Genomic DNA, 26,388 nt, shown 5'->3' with positions numbered 1-26,388 from the left:
TTGTTTGCATTGGGTCTTTGCTGATGCGTGGGCTTTCTCTAGTTGCAGCAAGCGGGGGCTACTCTTTGTTGTGGTGTGTGGACTTCTCAGTGCGGTGGCTTCTCTTGTTGTGGAGCTCAGGCTCTAGGCGCATGGGCTTCAGTAGTTGTGACATGTGGGCTCAGTAGTTGTGGCTCATGGGCTCTAGCGTGCAGGCTCAGTAGTTGTGGTGCATGGGCTTAGTTGCTCTGCAGCATGTGGGATCTTCCCAGACCAGAGATCAAACCCATGTCCCCTGCATTGGCAGGTGGATTCTCAAACACTGTGCCACCAGCAAGCCCCTTTCCTCCTTCTTTCTTCCTTTCTTTCTGGTTTTTATGAGGTATGATTGACATTGAGCATCTTCTGGGGTATGATTGACATTGAGCATCTTTTCATGTGTTTGTTGACTAATTGTATGTCTTCTTTGGAGAAATGTCTGTTAGATCCTTTGCTCAATTTTAATTTGTCTTTATTATTGAATTGTAAGAGTTCTTTATATATTTTAGATACAAGCCCCTTATCAGATATATGATTTGCAAGTATTTTTCCTGTTCTGTTGTTGTCTTTTAACTTTCTTTTTTTTTTTAATTTTATTTATTTATTTATTATTTTTTTTGGGGGGGTACACCCAGTTCAATCATCTGTTTTTATACACATATCCCCTTATTCCCTCCCTCCCTTGACTCCCCCCCACCCTCCCTCGAGTACCCCCCACCCTCCCCATCCCAGTCCTCTAGGGCATCTTCCATCCTCGAGTTGAACTCCCTTTGTTATACAACAACTTCCCACTGGCTGTCTATTTTACAGTTGGTAGTATATATATGTCTGTGCTGCTCTCTCGCTTCATCTCAGCTTCCCCTTCACCCCCGCCCCCTCCCAAACCTCGAGTTCTTCAGTCCATTCTCTGCATCTGCGTCCTTGTTCTCGTCACTGAGTTAACTTTCTTAATTGTGCTCTTTAAAGCCTAAAAGTTTTAAATTTTGATGAAGTCCAATTTATCTTTTTTTTTCTTTTGTAGCTCTTGCTTTTGGGGGGGCATATCTAAGAATCCTTTGCCAAAATCAAGGTCATAAAGACTTACCTCTGTGGTTTTTTTTAAAGAGTTTTATAGTTTTGCTCTAACATTTATGTTTTGATTCATTTTGAGTTAGTTTTTATATTTGGTATGTGGTAACGGTTATCTTAACTGACTGTTCTGTTGTGCCAGCACCATTGTTGAAAAGGGTTTTCTTTCCTCCACAGAATAGTCTTGGCATTCTTGTTGAAAATCAGTCGACTTTAAATATATACAGGTTTATATCTGGACTCTTGATTCTTTTCCATTAATTTATATGTCTGTCCATGTGCCAGTACCACACTGCCTCAGTTACTGTTGCTTTGGAGCAAGTTTTGAAATCAGAAAGTGTGAGTTCTCCTACTTTATTCTTTTTCAGGTTTGTTTTGGCTATTTTGTGTCCCTTACAATTCCATATAAATTTGAGAATCAGCTTGTCAATTTGTATGAAGAACTCAGCTAGGGTTCTCATAGGGATTGTGTTGAATCTGTACATCAATTTGGAGATATCACCATCTTTTTCTTTTTTTTATACTGATTTTGTTTATTTGTTTATTTATTGGCTACATTGGGTCTTTGTTGCTGCATGTGGGCTTTCTCTAGTTGTGGTGAGCGGGGGCTGCTCTTCGTTGCAGTGTACGGGCTTCTCTCATTGTGGTGGCTTCTCTTGTTGCAGAGCATGGGCTCTAGGCAGGTGGGCTTCAGTAGTTGTGGCTTGCGGGCTCTAGATCACAGGCTCAGTAGTTGTGGCACACGGGCTTAGTTGCTTCATGGCATCTGCGATCTTCCAGGAGCAGGGATCGAACCCGTGTCCCCTGCATTGGCAGGTGGATTCTTAACCACTGCACCACCAGGGAAGTCCCATATCACCATCTTAATAATGTTAAGTCTTCCAGTCTCTGAACATGCAATATTTTTCCATTTATTTGGATCTTCTTTAATTTTTTCAACAATGTTTTGTGGTTTTTAGAGTTTGTTTTTATCTTTTTTTGGGGGGGGGAACATTGTTTTTTAAAATTTTTTATTGGAGTATAGTTACTTTACAATGTTCTGTTAGTTTCTACCGTACAGCAAAATGAATCAGCTATATGTATACATATATCCCCTCTTTTTTGGATTTCCTTCCCACTTAGGTTATATCTTGCTTGCCTTTCTCTGTCCTGTTGTCCAGGTCCTTTACTATGTTTTCAGCAGGGTTTGTACTCCTTTGTGCTAATTACAATGAAGATTTCATTTCTGCATTGGTTTTATTTTTTTTCTTTCCATTTCTTTTCTGCTCTCTGCCTGCTAATATTTCATCTCTCTCTCTTATCTATCTTCCTCAAGTTAGAATCACTTAAGTCTTTTCTGCCCCTGAAGTATCATTAATTTTCATACAGCTTATTGTCTTCCACCTCCTGCCACCACCACTATGAAAGGAATACAAGCTGTCATAGCAGCATTATTTACAATAGCCAATATATGGAAGCCACCTAAGTGTCCATCAACAGATGAATGGATAAAGAAGATGTGGTGTATATATACATATATATATGCATATGTATACACACAATGGAATACTACTCAGCCATAAAAAAGAATGAAATCTGGCCATTTGCAGCAACATGGATGGACTTGGAGGGCATTATGCTAGGTGAAACAAGTCAGACATATACTGTATGATAGCACTCATACATGGAATCTAAAAAAAACACTTCAAACTAGTGAATAAAGCAAACAAAGAAGCAGACTCACCAATACAGGGAACAACTAGTGGTTACCAGTGTGGAGAAGGAAGAGGGGAGGGGCAATATAGGGGTGGAGATTAAGAGGTACAAACTATTAGGCAGAAAATAAGCCAGAAGAATATATAGTGCAATGTGGGGAATATAGTAAATATTTTACAATATTTATAAATGGAGTATAACCTTTAAAAATTGTGAATCACTATATTGTATATCTGTAAAATATATTGTGTATGAACTATACTTCAATTTTAAAGAAGGGAATACAAGCTCATTATTAAAATTTGGAAAATATTGAAACAAGGGGAAAATCATCTATAGTAATTCCACTTAAAGACAGCTATGTCAACATTTTGATATTTTGCTTTCCTTTTAGTTCTTTATCAGTGAATTATGTTTTATTTAATACTATATAAATAAGTACATATTACTAGCAGCAACTTGGGATTCTCCTAAAACTGTCTATATTTAAATATTTTACTCATGAACACATTTATGTTTTCTGTTATTTTACTGAGTAGAATCTGTTTCTCCTCATTTTACCATATGAATAACCTTTTAGGTTTTTTTCTAGCTGATGTGCTATTTTACTTTTTTCCTTCACAGCCAGACTTTTGGAAAGAATAGACTCTATTGTTTAATTTCTTTTTTCACTCTTCAATCTATTGCAGTCTCACTTCTGCCTCCATCGTTCTACTCAAGTGCCCTTGCTAAGGTAATAAATTCCTAATTGCCAAGTCCATTAGATATCTCTTAGTCTTCATCCTGCCCAGTTTCTCTAGATTTTGATTTTGATTACCTTCTGTACTAAAGCCTGGGAATACATAGCTAGACACAGTCTGTATTCCTAAAGAGCTCTTAGTTATCCTTTTTATCGCTTGAATTTCCTATTAGTTTTTCTTTATCTGCCCCTTAGTATTGATATTCAAGAGTATATCTTTGTGTTGTTTCCCTCCTTATTCTTATATTTTCCCCTGGGTGATATCATTAATATCCTGACAACATCCAAATCTGTCTTCCATCTAGACCTGTTTTCCTGGCCTGTTTGCCAATGGCTACTAGACATTGCCACCCAGGTGACTGAAGAGTGCCTTAAATTCAGCATGTCCAAAAACAATTTCATTATCTTTCCTGCCAAACCTGTTCTCCCCTCTAAGCTCCTTATTCTGACTAATTTAATGGCTACTTCATCAATTTAGTGAATCAAGCCAGAAATCTGAGAATCACATTAGTTTCCTTTCTTTTGCTTGCCCCTTATCCAGTTGGTCATAAAGTCATGTCAGTTTTTCCTCTTTACCCTAACTTTTCAGTCTGTTCTTTTCTGCCTCTGCAGCCTCACCATTTGTCTTTAATTTTATATTTCAGCTGTAGAACTATTTGCAGTTAGTTGCCTTAAATCTCTCCCAACCTTACTTTTTCCAAGATTTTTTTTTTAGAGTTGCAGTTTCCTGCAGTACCACACTGTGTCATGGTTCTGCACATAACCGTTTTTCTTCCTAGATTGCCATTCTCCTGTCTTCTAAGGCTCACACAAGTATATTTTATACGGCTTTTTTTCTATTCTCTCTTTTAATACAAATAAGTTACTTGTACTGAGTAGTGACTGTGTGTCTCACTCTGTTCAGGGTGTTTTGCGAGTATTAACTTTAATCCTCATAACTTTGTGAGGTAGTTAACTTTCTCATCTCCTTCTGTGATGAGGAACTGAGGCTTAGAGAGAAGCTACAGAACTTGCTCACAGTTTATGTAGCTCATAAGTGTCAGAGTTAGGATTCAGACCCGGTCTGTTAGACTTCAGAGTCCATGCTACTGTGCCTCTTCTTCGTGCCATCACCTTCCTTTTTATATACAAAGGATCACAGTAATTATACCGAATTGCAAGTATATGTTTTTTGAACTTATCTGCTTACTAACAATGGGCTTCTGAAAGGCAAAAATAATCTTATTCTCTGTCACCTTCCACAGAGACTAGAACACTGCCCTGCTTATAGCAGACTTTCAGTAAAAGTTTATTGAATGAGTTACTAATTGTCAGTGTCTATAGTTATTCATGCAAAAGAGTTGACTTTAGATTATTTTACATTACATGTCTAAATACACATTTTTAACCTAGGGATTTAGCACATAAATTTTTAAAAAATTTTTAATTAATTAATTAATTTATTGGCTGCGTTTGTTGTGGTGTGCAGGCATCTCGGTGCGGTGGCTTCTCTTGTTGTGGAGCATGGGCTCTAGGTGCACGGGCTTCAGTAGTTTTGGTGCATGGGCTCAGTAGTTGTGGCTTGCAGGCTCTAGAGCGCAAGCTCAGTAGTTGTGGCGCATGGGCTTAATTGCTCCACAGCATGTGGGATCTTCCTGGACCAGGGCTTGAACCCGTGTCCCCTGCATTGGCAGGCAGACTCTTAACCACTGCACCACCAAGGAAGTCCTGCACATACAAGTTTTGTATGGTTTTTCCAAATCCTTTTTTTTCCCAAGTACAATTTTATGTTTAGTGTTATCAGAAATAGTTGTTGCATCCTTCCATCTGTGCCTTAATTCCATCCCTTCCTGCCTTTTCAGAAAGTTTACATTTTTATCATTTATTTGTGTCTTCAATCTTTTTCTCTCCATCAAATCATCCCTATAGCATTTGAACTTGCTCAAGTTTTATCTCTCTGGTGTCTCCCTTTTCTTTCATAAGCAAGTTCATGAAAGCATTGACTAGAGTTGCTGTCTTCATTGCCATCTCTCTCAATCATGTTTTTAAAGTAGCTCTTACTAAAGTCACAAATGACTTATGTGTTGTCAAATCAAGTGAGTGTCTTTCAGTCTCCATCTTACCTGATCTCTCTTAATTTTGAACCACCCTTTTTCCTTGGCATCAGGTTTGGTTTTCTTTTTATGCGTCTGGACTCTCATACTTAGTCATCATTGTTGATCCTTCTTCTTCTACCAGGCCTTTAAGCTATTGGAGTTCTCAAGTCTTGTTCCCATGGCTCTGCCCTTCTTTTTTCAATTTATTTTAGGTATTCTCTTCCAAATCCATGGCTTTCATTTTTCATTCATATGCTAATAAGTAAGGCAACTTTGTAACTTCTGCCCAAATCTCTCTTGGATGGCCACATACTTGCTTTCTCCATGTCCCACTTATATGGCTTTTACGCCTCAAGTTTATCATGTCTAAAACTGAATTTGTGACCTTTCTTTATTCTAAGAGGGGGAGCTATTGGACAATTTTAAGCAGGGAAGTATGTGATGTGATTTACATTTTTTAAAGCTCTCTCTAATTGCCGGGTGGAGAACGGATTGTGGGAATTGGTAAAAGTGAAGCATCAAGGCCATTTAGAAAAACATTGCAGTAGTCTCCTAAAAAAATGATGGTGGCTTGGAGTAGGGTACAGTGGTGTAGGTGGTGAGAAGTGATTGAGTATGAGATATATTTTGAAAGTAGCATTAACAGGATTTACTGTGAGATATGAAGGAAAGAGAGGAGTCAGCATGATTCCTAAGTTTTTGTCTTGAGCAACTGGATGGATGATGGTGTCATTAAATGTTATAGAACAGACAGAGAAGCAGGATTGTGGGGGTCAATCAAGAGTTCTGTTTTGGCTGTGTTAAGCTTGAGATGACTATTTGACCTCCAAGTAGAGGATATGGGGAGGCAATCTTCATATATAAATCAAACTCAAGGAGAGGTGGAGGCTCAGGATATAAATTTTGGAATTATTAGCATACAGATGGTATTTAAAGTCACTGAATTAGGTGAGATCACCAAGAAAGATTAAATAGAAATAGGGGCAGAAGACTATAACTCTTGAAGGTGAGAAGGAAAGGAGAAGCAAGTGAGGAAGGTCAGTAAAATAGGAGGAAAAGCAGGACTGCTTGGTTTCACAAAGGCCAAGAGAAGAAATTGTTTCATAGAGGGAGAGCTCACCTTGTCAGATGTGCCTGAGAACTTGAGTGAGATAAGGTTCTAAAGTGGTGGACTCTGTGTGGCTATTACTGCAGTACTATAGTAATCATTGTGGGTGTAGTAAGCTTTTGTGGGCTGGCCTAGGGACTTATTAACTATATGTAACATGGGAATATATATTCAGAATTTCAAATCACAAACTGACGTATAAATTTAGAATTTTGAAATGCAGCCTAGTTTTTAATTAGCCTGTATACTTTTTAAGATTCATTTTGTTTATTCTCTCTGAGCTATTTTAAAGACTATCTTTTCTTTTCTTTTTTTTTTAAGTCTTTAGTGTTTTTGAACTCCCAGATCATTAGACCATTACCAAAATCTATACTGGGCAGACTTGTGGAACACATAAAAGTTATGCTCACTTAAATATGTAAATATGATTTCTTTCTATTGAACTCAACCTTCCCTGCCTGTCATTTATTTTTCATTAATTTTTTTAAACTGAAAAACACTACATGAACATGATAAAATCAAATAGTATACAAGGGAGACAAAATCTCTTTTCTCCCTAGATCCCTGATTCTCTAGTCTCTCCCCAGAGGTATCATCTGTTAGAGTTTCTGGTGTATCTTTCCAGAATTAGAATTTGTATATATATGCACATAGGTATATGTTATCTTTATTTTTAAACAAATTAGAGTAGATCATAAAGTATTCTTTCTGCACCTGTCCTTTTTTCTTTTTACTGAAAATATATTTTGGGGATTATTCTATATTAGCACATTTAGATTGATCTGATTCTTTTTCATGGGTGAAAGTATTGTATTGTATGGATGTACACTAATTTACCAGCCACACATATTTTTTAAAATTTTTATTGGAATATAGTTGATTTATAATGATGTGTTAGTTTCAGGTGTACAGCAACGTGCCAGCCACACAATTGTTAAATACTTAAATTGTTTCTGGTCTTTTACTCTTTAAAAACATTGTGCAATGCATAGTGATAAATATTGCCAACTTTCCCTTTAATATCTGTGTTTTTAAAGTTATCTTCAAGTTACTGAAATTAAAAACTCACACTTATAGTTATCTCTTTATCTTACTCAGCTTTCCCATCCAGCTAGTCTTTAAGTCCTTGTGTTTTATCCCCAAATAATATTATCAGCTAAGCACTTTTATAAATATTTACTCATAACCGAATGAGGAGTAGGTACTGTTATCGTCCCCTTTTCTTAGAGAAAGAAGCTGTCCAAGCCATATAGCTAGCAAGGGACAGAGCTGGGATTTGAATACAGGATTTGGATACAGCAGTGTGGTTCCAAAGTCCATGCTTTTAATCACGGTGCTGTCCTCATCTCTGTTGCCTGTCCTTCCCAGTTCTGCTGTAATTCAGGCCTTCACTGCCTCCAATTGAACAATATTAATACAGGTATGCCCCGCTTTTCCAAAGTTTGCTTTACACCACTTCACTTTTAAGAAAGACCTATGTTAGCATCTTCTCCTACAGGACATGGGAAAGAAAGAAAAGACAGTCAGACATAAGAGACTATCTGAATGACACCCATTATCCTTTCAGGCTGGATAAAGATGCAATTATCAGTAATGCAAAGGGGAGGGGGAGCGGCGGAGGACAACCACAAGACCACCAGTGTGAACATTGTCAGGTTTTCTGCATTGTGTGACAAATTAAAACTTGTTTTCAGGGCACCATATTTTTGTTCTCCATCACTATATGTATTGATATTTTAAAGGCAAAATTACCTACCACATTCTCTATGTAAAATAAAAAAATTGAAGCTGCTCTAAAAAAAAAAAAAGACCTATGTTAGTCTGTTTTCACTAACTGAAAGAAATCTGCAAAGAGTTTTCACTTTTATGAAAAAAGGTGAAAAACAAAAATTGGTTCAGCGTTTATTTTGCAGCGAGCTGTTATAGAGGCAGGGCACACCCTGAGCAGCATGAGTAACCCCGACAGGCTTCTTCCCTGGGAACTACACTCAGCATCTCAGCATCAAGCCACCATAGCTTTGCACTGTGTCTGTGAGTATCTGTGCTTTTTCAGGATTTATTTTGTGCATCAGTTAGCACAAAGGTAATTAAGGTATTACACCATTTCGACTCAGGAAAGGTTTCATTAGAAACAGTCTACTTTCGGATAACAGGGGAAACTTGTAATGTTTTCGTCATTCTCAGTCTTCCTTTCCTATTTCATTCTATGTACTGAAACAAGATTAATCTTACAAAAGCATAGCTATGCTTATTGCGTCCCAGATCAGAATCCGTAGTGGCTTCCTCTTGCATTTAGAATTCAGGGACTTCCCTGGTGGTGCAGTGGTTAAGAATCCTCCTGCCAATGCAGGGGACACGGGTTCAAGCCCTAGTTCAGGAAGATCCCACATGCCGCGGAGCAACTAAACCCGTGCACCACAACCACTGAGCCTGTGCTCTAGAGCTTGAGAGCCACAGCTGTTGAGCCCACATGCTGCAACTACTGAAGCCTGGGTGCCTAGAACCTAAGTTCCACAACAAGAGAAGCCACTGCAATGAGAAGCCCATGCACCACAATGAAGAGTAGCCCCTGTTCACCACAACTAGAAAAAGCCTAAGCTCAGCAATGAAGACCCAACTCAGCCATAAAATAAATAAATTAATTAATTAATTAAAGAAAAAAAGAATTTAGCTCCATCTAATGCTTTTCCTTTTTATACATGCTGCACTGTCAGTGAATTTGGTCTAAGCTTCATCTAAAGTGTGATCATTGAGTTGTGTATAAGACTAGATAGTGAAATTAGAAGTAATTAAGCCAAAAAAAAATTAGGTAGAGAGTCATTGGAGTTGAACAGTGCTTTTTTATCCTGCAACTTTACCAAATTCATTGATTAGCTCGAGTAGTTTTCTGGTGGCATCTTTAGGATTTTCTATGTATAGTATCATGTCATCTGCAAACAAGTGACAGTTTTACTTCTTCTTTTCCAATTTGGATTCCTTTTATTTCTTTTTCTTCTCTGATTGCTGTGGCAAGGACTTCCAAAACTATGTTGAATAGTAGTGGCGAGAGTGGACATCCTTGTCTTGTTCCTGATCTTAGAGGGAATGCTTGCAGTTTTTCATCATTGAGAATGATGTTTGCTGTGGGTGTGTCATATATGGCCTTTATTATGTTGAGGTAGGTTCCCTCTATGCCCACCTTCTGGAGAGTTTTTTATCATAAATGGGTGTTGAATTTTGTCAGAAGCTTTTTCTGCATCTTTTGAGATGATCATGTGGTTTTTATCCTTCAGTTTGTTAATATGGTGTATCACATTGATTGATTTGCATATATTGAAGAATCCTTGCATTCCAGGGATAAACCCCATTTGATCATGGTATATGATCCTTTTAATGTGTTGTTGGATTCTGTTGGCTAGTATTTTGTTGAGGATTTTTGCATCAGTGATATTGGTCTGTAGTTTTCTTTTTTTGTAGTATCTTTGTCTGGTTTTGGTATCAGGGTGATGGTGGCTTCATAAAATGAGTTCGGGATTGTTCCTTCCTCTGCAATGTTTTGGAAGAGTTTGAGAAGGCTGGGTGTTAGCTCTTCTCTAAATGTTTGATAAAATTCACCTGTGAATCCATCTGGCTCTGGACTTTTGTTTGTTGGGAGATTTTTTAATCACAGTTTCAATTTCATTATTTGTGATTGGTCTGTTCCTATTTTCTGTGTCTTCCTGATTCAGTCTTGGAAGCTTATACCTTTCTAAGAATCTGTCCATTTTACCCAGGTTGTCCATTTTATTGGCATGTAGTTGCTTGTAGTAATCTCTTTTGATGCATTTTATTTCTGTGGTGTCCTTTGTAACTTCTCCTGTTTCATTTCTAATTTTATTGATTTGAGTCCTCTGCCTCTTTTTCTTGATGAGTCTTGCTAGAGGTTTATCAATTTTATTTATCTTCTCAAAGAACCAACTTTTAGTTTTATTGATTTTTGCTATTGTTTTCTTTGTCTCCATTTCATTTATTCCTGCTCAGATCTTTATGATTTCTCTCCATCTACTAACAGTGCTTTTTTAAAAAGTTGTTTCCCTTTTTACCCACAGTAGCTTTTGCCATTTGGTTTCATCAGCACACTGTCAACTCAGTTAATTTGAATCAGATGTGTAATTGATCAAACCAAAGCTAACCACAAACATCTTGGTGTCGCATAAAATAAATTCCTTAACACACACACAAATATGCAAATGATGCAGGAATATGAATTTTCTAATGTGAACTGTGTACCTTAGAAAGAGGTAATGTATTTAGCTTTAAATACTGTGCATATACAAAAGAAAACATTGAGAAACCATTCAGGGAGAGAAATAACTTTTTCAAAAAAAAGTGTTTATTTAATGGCTATGTTGGGTCTTTGTTGCTGCACGTGGGCTTTCTCTTGTTGCAGAGAGTGGGGCCTACTCTTTGTTGCAGCATGTGGGCCTCTTGTTGTGGTGGCTTCTCTTGCGGAGCACAGGCTCTAGGCACGTGGGCTTCAGTAGTCATGGTGTGCAGGCTCAGTTAATTGCGGCTCGTGGGCTCTAGAGCGCAGGCTCAGTAGTGGTGGTACATGGGCTTAGTTCCTCCGAGGCATGTGGGATCTTCCCGGACCAGAGCTTGAAACCATATCCCCTGCATTGGCAGGCAGATTCTTAAGCACTGCACCACCAGGGGCCCTATTTTTATATTTTTTAATAAGCTTGCAATGAGCCATCTAGTCCAACATCTCGGGAACCATTACACTGGGTAAGTTCTAAGATTCTTAGAGCATTTCTGATTCCATTGAAAACTAGAATTTTTAGAGCTTTAGAGACCACCTAGTATACATACAGTTTGTGGTGTGCTTGTAGTTAATTCTTCCTGTCAGAAGATTAAACTGGTCCAAAAGGGTGGGGTTTTTATTTAAAACTTTATTTCAGTCTTGGCAGCCATTCTTAAACATTAGGAATGTGATGATGCTATTTTAAATCAGGAGTGTCCCTAGAATTTTTGTTAGATCCAGATTTAATATTTTAATCTAACACAAGTTGATGAATTATAGTATTTTTTGATTAATTTTTAATCTGTAAATTTTTAGCCTCTTTTATTTTTACTATTTCTAAGGAAGGATAGTATAGCTTAGAATTCAGTCATTTGTGAACACTGGTTTCAGTATCACATCTACCTTTTGGAACAGTTTGAGCCTGATACAACTCCTCCTGTGCTCCCTCCCTCCCCCAAAAACTACTTACCCAAACAAGTCTGTTTTTTTCAGTAAAGTAATACTTGAATAACTAATGATATAAACCAGAATGACAAAGATGGGTTAAGATTTGAAGATGTCTCTCAGTGTGCTGTGATTACTTCATTTTTATAGAAGGAAAGAAGTCTATGATAGGCCTGCCTTTTGCTACAAATGTTAGAGGAGTAATGTCAGAAAAGAGACTAAAGTGAAAGAGAACAGAAAAATGAAGCATGGCAGGCAAAATGAACATGTTTTAATGATCAACAGATATGGCAGGGAACAGAAAGGCAATTTTCATTCATTTACCATTTATTTCTCTCTTAGTGCCTAAATATTTGAGTTGACTTATAAACATATATATGAAAATAGAATATTTAAAATAAATAAGGTTGTGGTTAAAAAAACAGAAGGTATAACATATCTGGTGTCTGGGGGGGCAGATAGCTGCTTTTGCCTCAATATTGTTAGCTCCCTAAAGATACATTTCCTTTGCATGTATTTGGGAAGTACTGTAGAAGTCAATAAGTAGTCAACAGCTGCTCACACCCTACTGAAGGCCCTTTAAAGAATCAGAGTGATGTTCGAGTTGCCAGCACAGTTGTTCTTAACCATTTTTGATTCCTAAAAATCTAAGGGATAGGAAGTATTAACAGTTATTCCATTAGTTACAATGACCTCCTATGGTTTTTATTCTTAACTAAGTGGCAGTTGGCCCTCTGTATCTGCAGGTTCTGCATTCATGAATTCAGCCAACCTCAGATCAAAAATATGTGGGGAAGATAAAAGTTCCAGATAGCAAAAATTGAATTTGCTGCACTCCAGCAGCTATTTACAGATCATTTACGTTGTGTTTACAACTACTTACATAGCTTTTACATTGTATTAGGTATTGTAAGTAATCCACAGAGGATTTAAAGTATAGGGGAGGTTGTGAGGATAGGTTGTATGCAAATACTTACCCATTTTACAGAATAAGGGACTTGAGCATCCTCAGATTTTGGTATCTGTGGGGCTCCTGGAACCAATCCCCAGTGGATACTGAGGGATGACTGTATAATGGAGAATAATACCAGAACCTTGGGAGAGGAAAGCAACTTTTTTAGGGAGTTGGGATAGTTTACCTTTGGTTGAGATTTACTGCCATAATATTCCTTCATTCATTCAACAAGCATTTATCAAGTGCCTCTATTAGACATACTTTTTCAGGTGCCAAATTGAATTGTGATTATTAGCGTTATTGTAGAGTGGTTAAGAGTAATTTGGATCCAAACTGCGTGGGTTTGAATCCCAGAGTTTTTACTTGTTTAGCTAAATGGCCTTGGACAAATGACTTAATCTCTCTACGTCTTAGTTTTCTAATCTGTGAATTGAGGATCATAATTTTGTATCTATCTCAGAGTTGTGGTAAGGATTTAAATGAGTTCTTGGAACAGTGTTTTTATTAAGAAATGCAGTTGTTTTCACACACACATACATACATACATACATATGAGGGTGAGTCAAAAATTATCCACACTCTGGCTGTAGAATTTATTTTAATTAACCTTTAGAAAAGACAAATACATCATTTTTTGACATAATCTCCTTTTTAATACACTCTGTCCATCTGTCAACATGCTTTTGTATTCCCTTGTTAAAAAATGTGTTAGGCTGAGCTGTGAGCCATGAATGCACCACTGTCTTCACTTCTTCTGAAGTGCATGTGTCCTCGTAGGGCTGCTTTCCAGGGACCAAACAGGTGAACGTCCGATGGAGCAAGATCAGGGCTATAGGGAGGATGCCTTAACACCTCAAAATGAAGTTATTACAGAGTGTCAACAGTGTGGGCAGTTGACGATGCGTGGACGTGCATTGTCATGCAAGATCACAATGCCCTTGGATAGCAGTCCTCTGCATTTAATCCAAAATTTGGCTTCAGCACAAACTTTTCGAAACCTAAGTTTGTCATGTATCATTTCATAGGCAGAACCATGGCTGATTTGCAAATGATTTGCCACGTAACCTACTGTCACTTGTGTATTCAACAGAATCATTTCATGTGTACGCTCAATGTTGTCATCAGCCGTGGATGTGGATAGGCGTCTGGCTCCTTCTTGATGGCTAACACTTGTGTGACCTCCCTTGAACTTCTCTATCCATTCATACACACTTCTTTGTGACAATACAGTTTCTCCATACTGTGCACAAAGTCGTTGATAAATAATGGCACCAGGTACACCCTCAGGCCACAAAAAACGAATCGCTGCACACTGCTCTTCTTTCATGCAAATCACGAGTGGGGCATCCATTTTTGCTTGCACTGCAATTACAAATGAACTGATGTAACACATTCATACCTGTACAGCAGTGACTGGGGAGATAGTCACCTTGAATGGAGAGCGCTGATAAGACAGTGTGGCCAACAGAAGTTTTAATATAACCGGAGTGTGAATGATTTTTGACTCACCCTCGTGTATATATAATGCCATGATTAAGTAAACCCTAACACAGTACGATATTGCACTGTAATTCATATTTTGGTTTGTATTAATTTATATACCACTTTGTCCTGAAAAGGATTTGAGGCAGAACTGAAGCCTCCTAAGGAATACTGTATACCCAAGCAGCACAATAGAACTAAGATATGGTTTCAGATCTTATTTTGAAAGCCAAAGGCAGAAATTTAAAAATGAGTGTATAAATGCTAGGAATAGAGTAGATACTTAATAAATGTTATTTCTCTTATGTTTAAAAGAAAGTCATTTACTTAACAGGTTGGTCACTGCCAGCCCAAAGTGTGCCATGGTGCACGTAGACATAGTTCTGTGAGTACCTTGGGCAGTAGAGTGCAGGCTGGATTTTAGCCACCATTTAGCCACTTGGCATGGAGCTCTCGTGCAGTAACCAATCTGCACAACCATGCAGTGATTCTGAATCCAGTATTAATTTGCTTCTCTTTTGAAATTCTTTATAGATACTGAATTGTATAATGCAGTAGGACCATATCACCTAAACCAGAATTTTTAGATCATGTTCTCTATCAATAGTTCTAATTGTTAAAATATCCATAATTGTTTCAGGTATGTCATTTTGAATGCAGTCTGCCCCATATCAACAGTCAGGTTTTTTTCTTCATTTTGGTTTTTATTTATTTAATTTTTCATACTTTTTACTTTGAGATATTGTAGATTTACATGCAATTGTAAGAAATAATACAGAGATCCATATACCCTTCATCTAGTCTCCCAGATGATAATGTCTTGTTACTACTGCATAGTAACGCAACCAAGAAATTGACATTGATATCATCAACTTACTTTACTCAGATTTCATTAGTTTTACATGCACTAATTTGTGTGTGTGTTGTGCATGTTTGTGTTGAGTTCTGTGTAATTTTATCACATGTGTAGATTTGCATGGCCACCTAGTCAAGATATGGAACAGATTCATTTACAAGGGTCCCTCACGTACCCTTGTATAGGCATAGCCACCTCCTCCTGGCAAGCCCCTGGCAACCACTCATCTGTTCCCCATCTCTATAATTTTGTCATTTCTGTAATGTTATATAAGAGGAATGTAACCTTTTGACATTGGCCTTGTTTATTCAGCATAATTCCCTTAAGAGCCATCCAAGTTGTTGCCCCTGTCAGTGGTTAGTTCATGGATACTAAGTAGTCAGCCATGGTATGGATGAACCACAGTTCGTTTACCCATTCTGATTTGTTGGAAGGTTGTTGTCAAGTTTTGGCTATTATGGGTGAACTTTCTATGAACATTTATGTACAAGGTTTTGTGTAAGCATAAGTTTCTTTTTCCCCCAGTTTTCTTGGTGTTGAATTTTATCAAATGCTTTTTCTGCATTTATTGAGATGATTGCATAGTTTTTCTCTTCCTTTTTTTTGTGGTGAATGTTATATCAGTGTTACATTTTTGGAACAAATTTCACTTGGTCATGATGTATTATCCTTTTTATGTAACTTTGATTTGATAATATTTTGTTTAGAATTTTTGTGCCTATGTTTATAAAGGATGTTGACCTGTAATGATTTTTAATGTCTTTATCGGATTTTGATATCAGGGTTCTGCTAATCTCATAAATGAGTTTCTCATTCTCTCTCTCTCTCTTTTTTTTAAATAGTTGTGGCTCACGGGCTCTAAAGCGCAGGCTCAGTAGTTGTGGCACACAGGCTTAGTTGCTCCGTGGTGTGTGGGATCTTCCTGGAGCAGGGATTGAACTCATGTCCTCTGCATTGGCAGGCAGAATCTTAACCACTGCACCACCTGGGAAGCCCCTCTCTATTCTCTGAAAGCATTTGTGTCTTCCTTAAATGTTTGGAGTGAACCATCTTAAATTTTTTATATAATACTTAAATTTATATTTTCTGTCAATATCTGTATTAATCACTTTTTGTATCTTTTTTCTGAATAAGACAAGGACTTTACCATTTACCTGCTCACCCTTCTCCCAACACTTCATCTTACTCTCATAATTATTCCTGTCAGTATCATCTGAGATTACAGTTTTGAATGTTAGTAAGCCTTTGTGTTTTGTTTTGTTTTCCAGTCAGCACTTATTTAAACTTACTTTACTGATTTCTCTGCCTACTCTTTTCTTATACCTTGATTATTATTCTTGGATTACTTTTTTGAATTTTAGATATGTATCTTTGAGTAATTTGTTCACCAGAACTCTGAGGGAAGCAAAAATTTTGTGTCCTTGTACATTCTTAAATGTCTTGGGAATTTCCTGGCCGTCCAGTGGTTAGGACACTGCAGGGAACACGGGTTTGATCCTTGGTTGGGGAACTAAGATCCCACAAGCTGTGAAGTGTGGCCAAAAAAATAAAAAATAAAAAGCCTTAATTTCACTCCCGCAATTGGCTGCGAGTTTGAGTAGGTGTAGAATTCTAGGTTTAAGAGTATATCTAGTTGTCCCAGGACCATCTGTTGAAAAGGCTATGCTTTCCCCATTGAGGATTCTTGTCACTCTTGTCAAAAGTCGATTGACCATAGATAATGGGTTTACTTGTAGACCCTTCAATTCTGTCCCATTAATACACATCTATCCTTGTACCAGTACTACAGTTTTGAATACTGTATCTTTTTAGTAAGTTTTGACACCAGAAGTGTGAGTCTTCCAATTTAATTCTTTTTCAAGATCGTTTTGGTTTTCTGGGTTCTTTGTATTTCCATACGAGGTTTCAGATTAGCTTGTCCATTTCTGCAAAAAAAGGCAGGTGGAATTTTGTTTGTTTGTTTTTTGTTTTTTTTTTTCAATTTTAATTTTATTTATTTATTAACTATTTTTTGGGGGGTACACCAAGTTCAATCATCTGTTTTAATACACATATCCCCGTATTCCCTCCCTCCCTTGACTCCCCCCCACCCTCCCTCGAGTCCCCCCCACGGCAGGTGGAATTTTGATGTAATTGCTCAATTCCCTTTTATATCTTAACTTCTTAAAATGCTTCCCACCTCTTTTTCCTTCTTACTATATTCTGATGAATTTCTTGGGTCTATCTTTTAGATTACTAATTTAATTTGTTCTTTATTTTTTTTTCAGTCCTTAATTAGTTTTTTTAGTTAAATGATCAAAATTTAATTTCTGAGAGTTCCAGCTTACTTCTTTTTAAATAAATGTGTTATCATCTTGCATATCTCAGGATATTAATTGTACCTAATCTAAGGTTTTCATTCTTTTTAATTTGTTAACTCCCTTTCTTGGGGTGTGAGTTCTTCTGCTTGTCACATTAATAACTTTTTCATGTTTGGGTCTTGGTTTTGTGCTCATTCACCTTTATTTGACAGTCCTTGTTAGCCTTCCTGTGAATGTTACATCTGTTTATTGCAGCAGGTCTCCACTGACTGTGGGTAGAGATGGAATGTGCAATGAGATAGAGTGTACCAATTGCCAGTCTTCTTTAGAGTCTGTCCCCTCTTTTGCCTGGGATTTAATATCCACCTCTGTCCTGTCTTTCTGATCCAAGTATTTATACTCATTGTTCCTACCTGGGGAGTGACACCTTTCTTGTTTGATGCCACTGTTCCCATCTGGGAATAAATTATGTACCTCTGTTCTATAATGCTTGAACCAAAATAGTAAATGGTGGGAGAGGTTGACCTGCTTTGTACCTTCCGTGCCACCCCCTAACAAGTTATGCTATAAATTCTGTAAATTATTTCAGTTCTTTCTGGTGTCTTCCACCTCTGGGGTTATTAGTTTACTCTGAGGGCTATTCAGATAACTTGCAATAGTCCTCTACTCTGGGTGTGTAGGACTGTGGTTTCCTACTGTAAGCTGATTCTGTCAGCTTTTCATCTTTTAGTGATTGACTAAGACCATTTCTTGCTTTCTTTTGATTATAGTTTTTTTTTTAATGGCTTTTGTGTTATTTGTGGGGCTTTGGGAAGAGGGGAGCTTGCTTTCATTGTGCTCAGCCTACCATCTTGACTGTCAATGACTGTCATATTTATAGTGAAATAAATAAAAAGGAAAAATCGAAAAGCTAGCAAAAAATATTGATGAAATGATTGAAAAAAATTATGGTTTTTGTTTTGAAGAGTAGAAGCAATCACAAATGAAGATTGGCATTCAAATATATAAAAATTAAAGCTTCAATGAACAGAACTTAAGGAATGTATTTACCTGAAATTGGAGAGGCATATATTTGCTATGTTGCTGGTTTCTCTTTTTTTCTGCTCTTTGGCTGAAGGGAAAAAACATGGGTTCTGAAGTTACTGCCTACTTTGCATGAATAACCTCTGTAGAGTCAGCCTGTGCTTGTGACAGACTTATGTTGGTTGCTGAGAGAAGGCCAAAGATATTTGGCAGAGCTCTGAGAAAACATCAAAAAGGATTTTTGATTACAGTCTTGGTTCAGTAGTTTTCATTCTTACTCCCTCATTGTTATCTAAATTTGTTTTATATTTTTCCATTATAAAATAATACGTCTTAGAATTTTGGGATAATATAAAAGGGGTGATAATCCTCGACCTGAATCATAACCACTGTTGATACTTTGGTCTATTTATTTGCAGTATTTTCTTATTATAGCTTCAAAAAAAAAATAAAGTAATATGGTATTGTTTTTTTTCCAGTCCAAAAGTAATGCCTACTCAGTGAGAGAGATTGAAAAATAAAGACCAGCACTAAGGAGAAAAAAACAAAATTACTCATAATAACTGCCCAAAGATAACCACAATTGAAATGTGATGTACAGCCTGCCTGTACTTTTCATGAACATATACACTTTTTCCTTTGTTAATATGGTGTCATACGCTGCTACTATTTTGTACCTTGCACCTTTCATTTGCAATATATTGTGAATGTTTTCTCATGTTAGTAAATATACTTGTATGTACTTTTTAATGGTGCGTAGAATATGAATATATTTAAATGTTTATTTAGCTTACTTAATCATCTATCATTGGACACTGAAAGTGTTTCTAATTTTTTACCATTATAAATAATATCACAATGTGTATCTTTGTCCATACATCTTTCCATGCATCTATGATTATTTCTTTAGGAATAAATTCCTAGAAGTGGAATAGCTGGGTCAAAGGGTATGTACATTTTAATGCTTTTGATACATAAAAATGTCAAATTTTAAGCTAACTGCTTGTTTTATGCTGTCTTGTTTTGCTCTCTAATTGTTTTATGTGTTTGTCTTGTCTCCCTAATTAGAATATAAGCTTCTTGAGGGCAAGGGAAGTTTCTTATACATCTTATGTATCCTTTAATAGTATGGTTTACAATGTTGGACTTAGGAGTAATTGACAAATATTGTATTGATTTAAAGCTGTGCTTCTCCAGTCTTTGAATGTCATAAACCTATAAATTAAAAAAAATATATATTTTGGGGATACACATGGGCTTGCAAATTTTCTACTTTTCCAAGAAAGAATATTAAAAAACAAAATCAAATACCATTTTCTGGCACCTTCAGCTCATAAAATAAAAGAATATTTAATAACAGAAATTTCTAATTTCTGAAAAAAGGACAGACTTTTAAATGAACATTTTAGCATTGCCTTATCCATATTTTTCTCATTTTGTGTTGGACTAGTGAATCTTCATCTTGGTCCAACAGTGGTGTGTAGATCAACGTTTGGGAATGACTGATTTAAAAGACTTAGAGGATTAGCAGATAAACCCTTTTGCAAAGTAAATAATTCTTTCCCTTGCCCACTAGTCTGTCTCCTCCACAGTATTAAGTATACATGTACAAGTAATGCCATTTCATTACACAGAATTTATGTATCTCTATGTATAAGTACTATGGTGAACAAACCAGACCTTGCTGATGAACATCTAAGATATTTCCAGTTGCCAAGACCAAAACCTATACGTTTTTTAAGGAATGTGAGACAGGTTAAGTGTGGTGTAGTAGAAGGCAGACTGCCCAGGCTTGACTCCTGACTTTGGCATTAAGTCACTTAATTTTTTTTTTAGCTTCCTTACTTGTAAAATTAAGATGATAATATCTTCCTCAAAGTGTTTTTATAGCCCCTATTATAGCAGTTACTTCACCTTAATGTAGTTATTTGTTTAGGCATCTGCCTTCCTCATAAAACCATGAGTTCTTGAAGCTAGGAGTCATATCCTCCTTTGGCTACTGTGGAGCCTAGCCTAGGGCTCAAGGCATAGCAAGTGCTTAATGAAATGACTGTTGAATCCATACAGGGTTGTTGTGAGGATCAAATGAGATAATAGGTGTGGAAGCTCTGTAAACTTTAATTCTTTACCAATGTTAATTGTTTTTATTGCCTATAAGAGCTGTCTTTGGGAGCTATCAAACCTTTGGGAAGAGACAAAATTATCCCATTTAATACTTCTATTATGTTTTGCATTTTTCTTCTGTGTTATAAGAAAACAAGTTTTAATTGGGGTTAATGTGCAGTTAACTTGCTTCCTGTGAAGGCAGAGGAATTTCTTTTTTTCCCTCCCCTGACAGTGGAAGTGTAAAGATATCAAATGTTTGTTGGATGCTACCATAAAATTTTAATTATAGCAAGATCAGCTTATTTCATATTTAAAGAATGGTGCCCCTTGCTTTATCCTCTTAACCATATAACTGATAAAAGAATACCAAACCTGGAAGAGACCAGGAGCCTACGTTATGCCAAATTAATTTTAGTCAGAACTCCCTTTCTAACAGTAACTGACTTTTTAAAATGTCATTGTTTCTAATCTGTTTATAAAGCTCCTGGTGAATTTTTGCCACAAGATGGCATTGGTGATTATTGAATGCATGTTCTGTTGAACCAGAATTCCAAAAAATGGTGAACATAATTGTTCGTATTCTTTGGGGGATGAGTTGAAAACCATCACTGCTTATATATTAATTTAATTTTGTTTTGACTTACAAAACAGGGTTAAATGCAACCTTACATCACTTCTTTCTGTATTCAAGTATTGTTTTGTTTCCTGTTTTTCTGTCTTTATAACTACAGTTACTATGTATTATTTGCCATGTGTTGTATGTGTCTGACTTATTGCTGATAATTGTGGTAACAGGTAAGAAGAAAATACGATGGGACCCAGTTAGGAGGCGCTTCATTCAGTCCTGTCCCATCATAAGGATCCCTAACAGGTTTTTGAGAGGTGGGTGATAACTAGCAAGAGATCTGTGCTTCATATGGGTTAAAGGGAACTTTGAATTTTCTAAACTCAAAACTCTGGTTTTTAAAAATTTTCTAAACAGCTAAAATTGGATAAGGAAAGTCTAGAATTTAATTTTAAACCTGTGTTTCGTATTGACCACTGTTGGAATTGTAATTATAAGTTTTAGGAAATTAAAATCACCTAGTATGTATTAGTTGGTAGAAATAAATCATCTCACTGATGTCAGTATTATTCCACTGTAAACATATTGAAAAGAACTTTGAATAATTTATAAAATATGGGTGTGGGAAATAATTTTCTAAATATGACTTTAAGGAAGAAATAAAGTATATGACTGTAAAACCAAAAATCTCTTATGTCAAAAACCATAAATAAAAAGATAAAAGGGGGAAATATTTGTAACAAATGGTTAATACCATGAATATATAAAGAGCTCTATAAAATCAATAGTTTACAAGCAAATACCCACTGGAAAAATAGGTAAAAGAACATGCATAGTCAATTTATAAAAAAAGAAAGCTCAATAAATATGAACAAATGTTTTTTTTCCACTGTTGTTATAAACATAATTCAAATAATAAGGTTATCATTTTTACCTGTTAGATTGGCAAAGACTAAAAATAAGAATACTCAGTGTTGCAAGGGTAAGGGGAAATGAAGCTCGTATTTTGAAGGAAGTATAAATTTAACACAGCCTTTCTGGATTTAATTTGGTAATATGTATCAAAAGCCTTAAAAATGTTCACGTCCTTTGACCTATAGTAATTCTTACTTTTAGAAATGTTTCATTCTTTCTATGTTTTACTTCTTCCAGTAAAACATACTCCTTACTGAAAAAAGAAAATCTCAGAAGGTTGAAAACTCTGGTTCACACTATTTTTCTGCATATAACAAATTGTCAGACAAACGTTCTTAATGTTATAATTTAGACCTTATTATTTATAAGCCAGTATATCTAATTTTGACTGAAGAGGTTATTTAAAAAAAAAAAAAAGACTAAAGTCCTGCAGCAGCTAAAGATGTTTCTATATCTAGTGTCTAACCTATTTTTAGCAGCCAAGCTTCAGATCATGAAAAAAAAAATCTAGCCTAAATGGGTCAAGATAAGATACTTAGGGTGCTATGCTACATTTTATTTTATTTTATTTTATCTTTGGCCATGCCGTGTGGCTTGCGGGATCTTAATTCCCCAAGCAGGAATTGAACCTGGGCCACGGAAGTGAAGACACCAAATCCTAACCACTGGACCGTCAGAGAATTCCCGCTGTGATACCTTTTAGCATAAATAATTTTATTGATAGAAGCTAAGAGGTAATTTTAGGGTTATGTAACAAAAAAACCATGCACAGGTGGCCAAGCAGTACATCTAATTCGATAACATTTTTTCTTTTTTCTATTTTAAAATTAGAATGCTAATTTATTGATTTACAATGAGAAAGCTCACTTGGGAGGCTGACTAAATTTAATTTTAATTAAGAAATTGTTTAATTAGGATATAAAATTTAATATAATATCAATTTTGTACAAATATAAACATAAAAAAGGAAATAGTGAAATAACATCTGGATGGTGGGATTTTATTTTCTTTTGTATGTTTTCTGTTTTTCAACATTTTAATCATGGAAAAAAAGAGATTAGCACAGGTAAGTTTCATACCTTTGGTTATTTTTGTAAGCCCTAAATTGCCTCAAAAAATGGCTGAGGAAGATGGTCTCTGACAGTGCTGAGAAGAGTGAGGCGGGAGTAGACTCAGCATTAGCAACATCAAGATCACCAGTGACCACCTGTAAATCAGTGGCCTTGTGTTAGTTCTCACCTTCTTTGACCTGTTTGTAGTGTTTGATCTGTTGACCACCTACACCTTCTTAAATTTTTCTCTTCTTTTGGGTTATACTTTGCTGTACAATCTGAGATGTTTTCTTCCTACCTCTTTGATTGTTCATTCTGTTTCCTTTACTAGCTTCTTTCTTCCTACTCACTAAAGATGGGTATTGCTCCAACGTTCTGTCCTCTCCATTAACTCCTTTGGTTATCTCATCAGATTTCACAGATTTAACTAACCTCGTTCGTTCGTTCGTTCTGTTCATGCTTTCATTCTTTCAGTATTTTTTGATTGCCTCCTGTGTAACAGGCTCTGTGGTAGCTCAATCAACTAGATAATAGAGAATCAGGTAAAGAAACAATGACAGAATAATTTGAGTGTAATTCTTTGTGATAAGTGTCCTGATGAGGTAGTATGGTATGGTAGCACACAGAAGAGATACCTGACTCAGCATGGGGGAGGGACAGAGGAGGAGAAATAGCCATCAGGATGCCTTTTCAGAAGAGATGTACTGAGTAGTCTGAGTATGTGTTAACAGGGGAGGGTTGGAACATCTCAAACCATGGACCAAACAGCTTGAGTAAAGGCAATAGGGCAAAACGGAGTATGGTCTTTCAGAGAACTCTAGGAAGTTCGGCAGTATGGGAAAGAGTGTGGAAAGAAGAAGCTGGAGAGGGGCCAGATCAAGTGGGGCACCACCCAAGGAGAGTTCCAGGATCAGTTTATTTAATTAGCTAAGAGACTTAATTGGAAGACCAGATAAAGGGTTATTAGAGTTATCAAGGTGAGAAATGATGGAGGCTGCAACTAAGGTAGTTACAGATAGTAGAAGTAGAGAAGAGGTAATAGATTTGAAATACAAGGAGGTGGAATTAGATGAGACTTGATGACCAATTGAAGAGGAGGAAGGAAAAATCAAGAAAGCTTCCAGCTCTCTCTGTGGACCATTTTCTCTTTACCAGGTGTTATATAGATGGATGGAAGGGCAGATTGAGGGAAAAGGTGATAAATTCAGTTTAATCTCCCCAAGGCAATGATAGCATATCCTTGAACACTTAGTCTAAGACTTATTTCTAGGGAAACCTCCTTGGAAGGCCTGTCTCTTTGTTTTGATTGCACCCTCTGTGTACCTGCCTGTATCATAACACTTATCACACTCAATTATAGTCATTTGTTTACTTGTTTGTGCCTGCCATAGACTGTAAGCTCTGTAAGGGCAGGGCCAGTGGGACAGTGCCTTTCATTTCTTTATCTCCAGTTTGTAGCACACTATATGTAGTAGGTATATCATATGTATTTGAATTATATGTAAGGCTGCTGTCAGGGAATAGGATGGGACTAAAATCTTAGTACATTCTCAACTTCTCTCTGGTGGTGACAGTACACTAAATGGGTTGCTGAGAATACGAAAATGCTATTTAGTTTTTCCTTAGATTTTTAAAAGAACTTATCTGTACTTTTGAAATTGCCACTTTCAAGCCTATTGTTTTGGGACTCCTACACATTACCTTTTTTGATTCTGATTAAAGAGTTTCATAGGGCTTATTTTCTGTTGCTAGATTCCTTCACTAGACCCTACATCTTCTCTAAAATGTTTCTACCCATTAAAAGTGATGTGAAAACAATATTGGTGTGGTGAAAACAGTGTGTTTTCATTACAAAATGATGGACCAATTACACCCATTTACCTTCCCATATTTCTCAGGTGTTATTGAAAATGACAAAACAGGCATACAAAAAAGAATGAATCATAATTATATTGAAAAACAGAAGAGGAAGGCTTTGAAGCCAGATTACCTATGTCTGAATCCAGGCTCTGCCATTTACCAACTGTGTGACTTTGGACAAGTTGCTTATTCTTTTTTTTTTTTTTGCCTCAATTTCCTCATCTGTAAAATTAGGATGATGATAATAGTACCAACCTCCTACGGTTGTTGTTGTGAGTATCAAGAGAGGTAATATGAGCAAAGCACTTAGAAGAGTTTTTACATTTAGCCAATATTGACTTAATGTTAGCTGCCGTCATTCTTGCTGTTATTATAATACCAGGAAATTTGAGGAATTTTAGGGAAATAGAAAGCAGTTGGAATTATAATGATTGAGAAACCAGAACAGAATAAAATGGAACCCCAAATAATGGAACCCCTGTTGCATGCTGGAAGTCAGAGAATTTCTTAAAAGAGCCCCTTTCCTGACACTATAAGCCTAGAATCAGCAAGTTTAGGAGGAAGGAGCAGGTAGGGGGAAGATGGAATATCAGGGCAGATAATTAAGGGACTGCTTTCAAAACTGTTATTTCTCCTACTTCTTCTCTCCCTTCCTGGCAGTGGCATTAGTTCTGAGATAAAGCTCTGAGAACAGTTCTTCAAGCAAAGTACGGGATTTGTTTGGGGAAGTTTGAGTAGGCAGTGCTCTCATGGACTGGGATTGGAGAGAGTGCGAGCACAAAGCAGAGGTTTGGGTAATGGACCTCCACAGTAGATTGGATGAGGAGCGTGGAATTGGGGGAGGAGAAGAAAGCAAACTCCACCAAGGACTGATGTACATTAAATGAGCATATCATCAAAGTGCAGCCTTCCTTATTTTGGAAAAACTGCTTTTTCTCTACTTCTAAGGAGAAAGCTGACTGTGAGTGTACCACTTGCCTGCAGAGACCTACAGTCAAACACATCTCCCATTTGGAGGTTTGGAGACAGAGTAATACAACTGTGGAGGAAATCCATTATCTCTTAGAATACTAATCAGTGTAGTGCTTCACGTATTAATATGAATAAGTGATCAAGACTTACGAGACATTTGAGGGAAACTAAATTTGAAAGAAGGTGACTAAGCTGAACAAATGGAACAGCTGACCGTGGTAGAAACAGATACTGAGGAAGCAGAATGGAACTTGAGGAAGTTCTGATCATAACAGGTTTCCTCACAGTCAAGAGAGAGTTGGGTCCACAAAAAAAAAAAAAAAAAAAAAAAAAGACAGCTGCTGTGCAGAAAGAAAGAATGGTTAAATTAGTTAATTGGAATGGTTAAATGGT

At 36.6% G+C, this 26,388-nt stretch overlaps 1 protein-coding gene across 2 annotated transcripts in view; it reads left to right on the top strand.

Moving 5' to 3' along the window:
* KLHDC10 (kelch domain containing 10) overlaps positions 1 to 26,388 on the top strand; it is a 56,645-nt gene that overhangs the window by 10,890 nt on the left and 19,367 nt on the right. For both annotated transcript variants that reach the window (XM_057731450.1, XM_057731451.1), the window contains exon 2: positions 21,427 to 21,513. In XM_057731450.1, the coding sequence (XP_057587433.1) occupies positions 21,427 to 21,513 (87 nt within the window). The remainder of the gene's footprint in view (positions 1 to 21,426; positions 21,514 to 26,388) is intronic.

This window comes from Hippopotamus amphibius, chromosome 4 (genome assembly GCF_030028045.1).
Source record: "Hippopotamus amphibius kiboko isolate mHipAmp2 chromosome 4, mHipAmp2.hap2, whole genome shotgun sequence".
NCBI classification, from domain to species: Eukaryota; Metazoa; Chordata; class Mammalia; order Artiodactyla; family Hippopotamidae; genus Hippopotamus; species Hippopotamus amphibius.
This window is presented reverse-complemented; position numbering and strand designations above follow the sequence as displayed.